We start from the raw sequence: 8,326 nt of genomic DNA on the forward strand, positions 1-8,326 counted from the left end.
GCCTGCTTCATTCTGTTTCTTGAGTCTGTCAGAGTGAACTCTCAACTCAGCTGCTTGGCCTGTTTTATCACCCACACACCCTCATGCTGTGCCTTATTGTGACTGGCCTCTATCCAGAGAAAGACGAGTCACATACAATGGTCGACTGACAGGCGCACAGTATATTGCCTTCCTCTTCCTGGTTATAAAACCTTCTCCTCCTGCATGACAGCTTAGATGCTCTATGTTGGCCAGCTTTGCGCCCACAGGTTTTTAAGCACCTAACAATGTTACAAGTGTTTTTACTTTTGACTTGTGTTCACGTGGTTGGGCATAGAGCCGAAACCACAAAGAGAATGAGAGGTAAAATAATCTCTAAATAAAATGGAATTAACTGCAGTTTACAATATCCACAATGTAAGTTTGCTGTGCTGATAGTAGCTGATTTTTGTATTATCCTCTCAGTGGAACAAAAGGTGACAGTTTGAACATACAGGCCACCTGTACTTTCACCTGGTTCACTCTTAGATGAGCTGTTAGATGACATCTTGGGTGGCGACTATGGCAACTAGACACAGGCTGCTCAATTTAAAAGTAGTCTGTTGGGGACGAGAAATATCAAGTCCCAAATGAAAAAAATAAGACAAGTGGTATTTGTTTTTAAATACATGATAAGAAAAACAGAATATTTTTGTGGCACCAAAAAGCATTGTTGTTCTGTAGGCCAGGACTTACACCTGTGACTTGACTCTTATCACCATTTTCATGACTCTTGACTTGTGAAACTTCTCAAACAATTGTGAAATTTTTTTCACAAGTCAAGAAAGAGGGAACAGTCATTATGACTGTGATTATTTAGTCACTTTGTCTCCCAACACTTTTTGTGGCTATATTTCCATCTTTGTTTCTCCTTAAAGCCACTATTACACTTAAGCACCCCTGTTTTCCCTGAATGAGCTGTATTTTGTCTACACAACTTGAGTTTTAAATATTGCCAATTGTATTTTGGCTCACATTGAAGATGTCAGAACTAACTTTCAGTTTTGTGGCTCAACAATATCCAGTATATTTATGGTATCAGTTAATTAGATAAAAGTCCATGGCTGGCAGTGCTGATGGATTAACAGATGGAACAAACTCATTTTAATGATAAGAATTATTATGGTAATTATCATGATTGCATCATTAATTGCTATACAGCCTCGGCTGATTAGTCTGCAGCTGTCTATGTGGAAGCGAGCAGAGTCTGTTTCTGTTTTCTTGTCTGCAGGACATCAAAGACGTTTGTTGATTAGTAACAAAACGTATTTGACATTTTATGTATATATGATTGTAACACTTATAGAGCTTACTCTGAGGTAAGCAGCTGCTGTAGCACTGCAGCACAAAAAATAGATAAAAATAATAAAAATAAAATGTGATTTTAAATGCAACTTGCAGTTATAAAAGAGGCTAATTTAAAATCTTAAACCATCAAAGCAACCTCCTATATAGAATGCTGTATATTCAGTTAGAAACATTCAGCTACACAAGCTTTTCACACCATGTCTTGTTTCAAATCTAACATCTGCACAATCAACTATACAGTATACTGTACTTAAAAAGTATTTTCCTATAAAAAATGTGGCATGTGTGTACTTGTTGTTTCATTATGCACATATGTGCATAATGTAGGATATTGATATTCAGAATGGAGCAGTTAATTTGTAAAATTATATCAGGTTGTGTGTCAGGATAATACCCAACAAATAATAAGTATCTGAACTAGAGCTTGATTCTGCCTGAGAGTAATTAACTTTTCAAATTATATTAATCTTGTCATAAATGATTTAATTAAAGTAACTGAAACAAAGATACTATTCTTGCAATGATTTCTGAATGTTCTACTGGCTCATATCCTTCGGGTTACAGCAAGAAAATGCATATCACTTAGTATAGCTTGTATGTTCTCTCGTGTCTGGTGAGGCTTTTTCTGTGTATTCTGCTTCCTACTGTGCCCTACATCTCAATTTATGCAGTTTAATTGGGAAATAAAAAAACCCACAAACCAATGATTTAATAAATCCCTTGTTATATGTAATTACTTGCGTTGATACAAGCAGGCCCGTCAACAGGACAGGCAAACCAAGCAATTGCCTGGGGCCCCGAGCTGGCCGGGGGCCCCCAGACAACGACTGGTTTTGAATTGAATGCAACGACAAACTGTGTGCGCGTCCCTTTAATGCTGTGATGGTCAATGCAGGAAAGTGCAGCGACACTGTTATCGGAATCCCCCTCAAGGGGGCCCCCACACTGTACCTATGTTCCCCTGGACCTATGTTCCTAGTTCGTAGTTGAAATATAAACAGCAGCCGTGTTCTTTTTAAACCAACAAAATATAACCTCTTAATATACGCCCCTATTTTTTATGTTTTTAGCCTAAACGATGTCATACACCGATGGAAACCTCAGACTATTGGCTAAAAGGTTATCAACTTCATTTCACCGAATATTTCCATAGGCTAGAAAAGCTGTCAATCAAAGCCTAGTTGTCGTTGTCGTCGGTCACATGTCCTCATTGGCTTTGGAGGCACGTGCTGCCTAATCCTAAGCACTGATTGGCTTGTGTGTGGTGTCGTCAGAAGCAGAAGAGGCTCACGGTCGTAAACATCTAGTCACGTGTACTCTGAGATGGACGTGCAGGTCAGGAAATGACGTAAACGGACCGTATATGGTTTGTTATTTGTGTTATTACCTTACGTGTTGGACTAAATACATGTCGACATATTGAGGAAAGTATTCCGGTTTTATGGAAACGGATGTCATATTTCACAAGAATGGATATTTGGCGAGCTGTGCAGAAAGTCCTGAGTCATAAGATGATCGTTGTGGATAAAGGGAAGGCTTTGAAGGTATGTAGCATTATAGCTGTTCTTACTTTAGCTGAGTGGCTAGCCGAGCTAACCGCTAATACTATTACGGCTGTGAGCAACCATATAAGTCGTGAGTGGTCTTGAATGAATCAGGAGAATCTAAGCTTTCTAACAATGTACGGCATGAATATATATGTTTAAGGGTTGCTGTTTAAAACATTCAGAAGAACTTGTCGCTACCTTCTAACATCCGTCCCGTCCCGTAAGAGGAACAGCGTGCGTTAAGAGGATAAACTGCTCTTCATTCATAGGAACATACACTCTGCCTTTTCGCTCTAGAATACGGTGTGTAATGTGTGTCTATGTGTGTGTCTGTGTGTGTGTTTAATCCAAGACATGATGTAGTCATGCATTGGAGTGGAGGAATGTTAGCATTGATGTGGCAGCCAGGTACAGAATTACGAGTTGGTTTTTTACATTGATCAGAGTCAACTGACTCACTTGCGTTGCTGCTGCCTCTACCGCTACTCGTTTTTTGTTTTCAAACGACGCATCGACGCACAGTTTTTGCGTCGACGTATTTTTTGCGTCAGCGTAATCGATTTCACGCACGCGTCGCCCCAGCCCAACTTTGAAGCTGAGAAAGACATATATGAGGTCCACCATGAGCCAAGAGAGGCTCACAGGACTGGCCGTTACGTCAATTGAGCGTGATGTTCGCCGGTCTTTGGACATGGAGGACATTGTGGTTGCCTTTGCTGAAGCCAAGGCTCGCAAACAGCAGATGTAGATATTTTGCATATTTTTTAAAGGTTAATCTTATGTGTGTGTGTGTACTTTTATCTATGTTGGATTTTATATTTAATACCGAATTTGCACTTTGTTTATATGTTGATAGCAAATGTTCAAATAAAATAAGTAAACATACTATGTGTGCAGTAGCCTATATGCAACATTTGTAAGCAGTATTTGCAATGTTAAGAAATACTTTATTGATATAATGTGTGGTTGAACTTCAACAGTGTGTCTATGCTGTGGTTCCTGTAGGCTTTGGGCGGGCGGGGCGTAGGTTTTTTTTGCTGTGGTCCAAGGGGTGTCGGCGTCGGTGGGCGGTGGTGGTGGGGGGGCCTCCAAGTTCATTTTGCTTGGGGCCCCCAAATTCCTTGAAACGGCCCTGGATACAAGTATTTGCATTAACGTTGTGTTTTGGTGTATCTTTCATTTGCTGTGAGGGGTGGACAGAGTTGTAAATATTTAACTAAGACTGAAGTGCTAGCTGGTTAAATTGTATTCAGGTCAGAGTGTTTGTGTAGTAAATACAGGACTCCAAGTTTAGGTAAAGAAACCGATCACTAGTGAGTCAGCCACGAGGTGGAGACAAACAGCCATAGTTCAAATAAGAATATATTAATAAACTTTGTATTGCTGTTGTAGATGAGCAGCAGAAATGTGCATGACATTTTGTGCAATGGCACTGTTCAAAGAAGATCTCACAAATGTTAGTATCACAACTAGTCAGACATTGGCAGGAACAATAATATTGGACTGATATTGTACTGATAACTGTTATTACATAATGCTGATAGTACACAGTCCCAGATCTACAACAGAGCAGCAGTAGTCATTGATTAAACCATGGAGCACTCTCAGATCATTCATTAAATATCACAGAATGTTGTATTAAACACGGGTTGGCCTCTGTCTCTCACTGCCTTGGTGTCTTCACGTATTGAAAAGGCAAAACATTAAAACGAGAACATGTGCGCCATCTAGTGGAAATATGTTATAATGATTCTGAGGGAAGTCCACAGAGAAACCAAAACTGCCACAACACCTACAATGTGGACAATTACACTGTCACAGAAACCACAGATTATGATTTTAAAAATCAAAACACTTCTCTAACACAGTATTATTGACTGGCTACTGTATTGGATAGAATAAAATTAAACAGTTTAGGTTCTATATTGTGTACACTCCATGCATGTATTTGATAAGTACAGATTATTGTATGTGTTATCGTAATTTTGTGTTTCAATTAGGCAGGGTCCAAATCAAGCTGCTCCATGGCCAGGCTCAACATCAAAGGACAAGGTCACAGTTTTTCAAGTCACCCTCTGTGAAAAAATATATTAAAAAGTTTATCTGAAGATGACATGAAGCTTTAGTCAACCAGATTAGTCAAATAAAGTAGATATCTTTCAATGTTAGTCTTTTTAGTGTCCCTCTTTTTGTTATTATACTTCCACTGCAGCTCAACAGGGAAACACTGTCTAGGGAAACACAAACAAGGAATTTGATGCTAAAATGACTGTAAATGGGGTAGATATCCACCTGATATGACTAACTCGGTCTGCTGAGGCTTCATATGAGCTTCAGATGAACTTATATATTTATTTTGCTCAAAATGACAGTGAGGACACACTGTGGATTTTGGCCCCCTATCACTTACCATACATTGAAAGCACATTTGAAAATGTCAGTAGACTGTATGATTACAGTGTTCATTTGGGCACCTGACTGTTGTTTTAAGAGACAGAAACTACACTAATCTAAGCTACTTCAAAATTTGAGTCTTACTGTATTTTACTCCATTGCATTTAAGTGAATTCATGGCATTTTCTCATGTTCTCTGTAGAAAATATATTGTGCACTACTGGGGAATGTTAATGTAAAATACTTGCAGCAAAAGACACCAAATCAAAACTTTATTCAATGTAATATCATCATTATTTTATGTACAAATCATAGTTAATAACAACATCCAGACTGATATGTAATTTTCTCGATTACATGCATGAAAAACTTCATTAATTAACTTAATTTAATTTAATTTAATTAGAACAAAATGCTCCAGTCTGCAGCCTTCATCTAGGGTTGATGTTCCAAACGTCTGGTCGTTTTTTTGTGACCTAGTGAAACACAAGAAGGACAGCATATTAATATAAACATTCAACCTATAATATTTTATTTACCCGTTCCTGTACTCTAAAGTCTACCCAATTGTTTTGGTACTGTATGTAATGACAGAATAAGAATACCTGCAATTGGGGGTCAACATTTTCTAGATGTGGTCTAAAACCCCCTGATGTGTAAGCTCCTGCAAGTCCCAAGTTGTGATCTCCTGGACAAAATAATATGATCATTTTAAAACTGTGTACAGTATATACTTACTCTGAATTTTACATAACTGAAAAGATTGGTCATTACTGAAAAACAGGTATACCTATATCTGGGAAGTCAAAGAAATCTTCTTCAAAAGCAGACAGTCTTCTGTTATAGGAGTCCGTTTTCCTAAAATAAAGACAGCTTCATCAATTTCATATGACAATGTTTGTAGCTTTACAGGCTACGAGGAACATTAATTTGTCTATACAATACCAGTCAAATGTTGGGACACACTTTCCCATTCATTAAAATAAGAAAGTGTGTCAAACCCTTTGACAGGTACTTTAGAGATACACATTGTGGGCATCAAAACCCACCAAATGCTGATATTCCTTTTTTTGACAATGACAGCAATGACGATGATAATCAGGAGCAGGAGTGCAGCTGCCAGTGATCCAAACAGTGCTCCATAGAAACCTGGACCCCAGTGGAAGAGGTCACAATGCGGGCCATAAAACTGCTTAAGGCTGGACTTGAAGCACCTGTGTCAAAAAGCCACAAAAGTGAATGTTATTATTATGAACAAATATATAACATGTATTTTAAGCTCCTTGCAATCAAAATAAAATAAAAAAACGATTTTGGCTTACCTGCAAATAGCCCCAGTGTAAATGTTATTAAGACATTCTCCATGTTGATGACAGTAATTAGAGATTCTTTGGCACGGTCCAACACACTGCCACTGACCATTAATAATCTCAGCAGTGTAATTAGCAAACTGACTGCAGTTAACAAAAGGCTTCAGGTCTGTGACATCTGATTGAAAAAACAAAGTTATTGTGTCACACAAACAAAGAAATTTTGACAAATTGAACACTCAAATAAGCAATATGTGAAATACATATCAGGGTTAACATATAGTACACTTACTTTTAATGTAAGGTGGCTGGAAGTTGAGTCCATTTAATTGTACTTTGGCATTACCAAAGGCTTGAGAAATCTTATTGAGGTTATTTGTGTCATTCAAGATGTTGGCCAACACCCCATCTATCTCAGTGTTGACAAACTGGATTTGCGTTTCATTGTTCAGATAGACGTACTCTGCTATGCTCTCTGCAACAACACTTCCTTGTCTACAATAGAAAAATAGAAATAAATTACCAAATGAAAACAATTTGTGCTTGATTAAAAAGTAATCATGCAAATAATTTTATAATTAAAAAATACCTACGTTAAATTTTTGATTTCTACTTTTTTAAAGGATTGAGGATCTGCTTCTTTGCACAGGGATTCAAGCTGGCAATGATAACACATGACAGTGGTAACATTTGTTATTATGCCCAGTAAATAATTCTTAGTTATTCGTTATTCGACATGGTAAAATTCTCTGAAGTGAGATCACTTATTGTGCAAAATTCATTAAGTCATGCAAAAACTTCAAAAATTCTCTACCTCCTTTTGTAATTTGTTGATGAAGTCAACTGACTCATGTGAGTTTAAATCATAAAAAGCATCCTGAAATGTTACGTTGATTCTCAACGTAACATTTGCCTGTCGAGTTGGTAATTTTCCAGTATCTGAAAGAGAAAGATGATACCCTCATATTAACATTGCTCAACATATTGTTAAAATCGGACAGCGTACCTTCGCATTCAAAAAATATTTTCAACTAATAGAATATCTTGGAAAACTCTACTAAGTAACAAAAAATCTCACCAATATTAGCAGACGTTGTGTTCCCTCCAAAAGAACAGGAGTCTCCATAGACTGACTCTTGACAGTGGCAATGACATCTGCCCAGTGTCCCATTGAATATACACTCTCCTCCGTTACACTGACAGTCCTCATCTCTGCACTGAGGAGTTGTAGATATTGCTGTCCCAGTGACATTGGCATTTGAGGGAGTGGTAATGCTAGATGTTGTAATAGTGATCATTTCTGCTGATGTCAAAGCCTTTGAAGTTAGTGTGGATGGTGAAGATGTTTGTGGACTGCTACTTGTTTTTCTGTTAGTTGCTGATTTACTTGTGGGTGCAGCAGTAGGTTTTGTCAAAGGTATTGTGTTCGATGAGATTATAGAAGGTGTATGACTTGTGGCTGTAGAATGTGTCACCACATTAGTTATCTGTGTGGTGTGCTTTGAAGCCATGGAAAGTGATGAAGTGTACTTAGTTGACAGATATGACTCTGTGGATGCAGTAGTTGTAAGAGGTGTAGAAACTGCCTGTTGGGTTGTCAACGGGATGGTAATTGGAGGGTGTGTAGTTGTAGTTTTAGTAACTTCATTTGTGGTTCGGGTTGAGGTTGACATCATTGATTTAGTGGTTCCTGTGGGTGTCATCATTGGCACAGACGTAGACTCTGGCTCTGTGGTTGAGGACATTATT

The 8,326-nt window shown here is 38.1% G+C and overlaps 1 protein-coding gene across 1 annotated transcript; it reads right to left on the reverse strand.

Moving 5' to 3' along the window:
• Positions 1-5,698: 5,698 nt before the first annotated feature.
• On the reverse strand, positions 5,699-7,875 carry LOC128355305 (mucin-3B). Its single transcript, XM_053315551.1, has 9 exons — positions 7,656-7,875; positions 7,392-7,516; positions 7,171-7,235; positions 6,870-7,072; positions 6,590-6,755; positions 6,317-6,481; positions 6,058-6,125; positions 5,873-5,955; positions 5,699-5,743 (listed from the first exon to the last, which is right to left on the reverse strand). Exons 1-9 carry the CDS (start codon positions 7,873-7,875, stop codon positions 5,699-5,701), a joined length of 1,140 nt encoding a protein of 379 aa, XP_053171526.1.
• Between the last annotated feature and the right edge of the window lie 451 nt (positions 7,876-8,326).

Source organism: Scomber japonicus, chromosome 3 (assembly GCF_027409825.1).
Source record: "Scomber japonicus isolate fScoJap1 chromosome 3, fScoJap1.pri, whole genome shotgun sequence".
Taxonomy (NCBI): Eukaryota; Metazoa; Chordata; class Actinopteri; order Scombriformes; family Scombridae; genus Scomber; species Scomber japonicus.

What these genes read in the sequence shown, in the direction of transcription:
- LOC128355305 (XM_053315551.1), bottom strand. Translation starts at nt 7,875, where the DNA reads ATGATCACTATTACAACATCTAGCATTACCACTCCCTCAAATGCCAAT. An exon ending in GTAGAAATCAAAAATTTAAC is followed by an intron (nt 7,073 to 7,170) that starts GTAGGTATTTTT and finishes TTTCTATTGTAG; the next exon opens with ACAAGGAAGTGTTGTTGCAG. An exon ending in ATGTTGACCCCCAATTGCAG is followed by an intron (nt 5,744 to 5,872) that starts GTATTCTTATTC and finishes GTGTTTCACTAG; the next exon opens with GTCACAAAAAAACGACCAGA.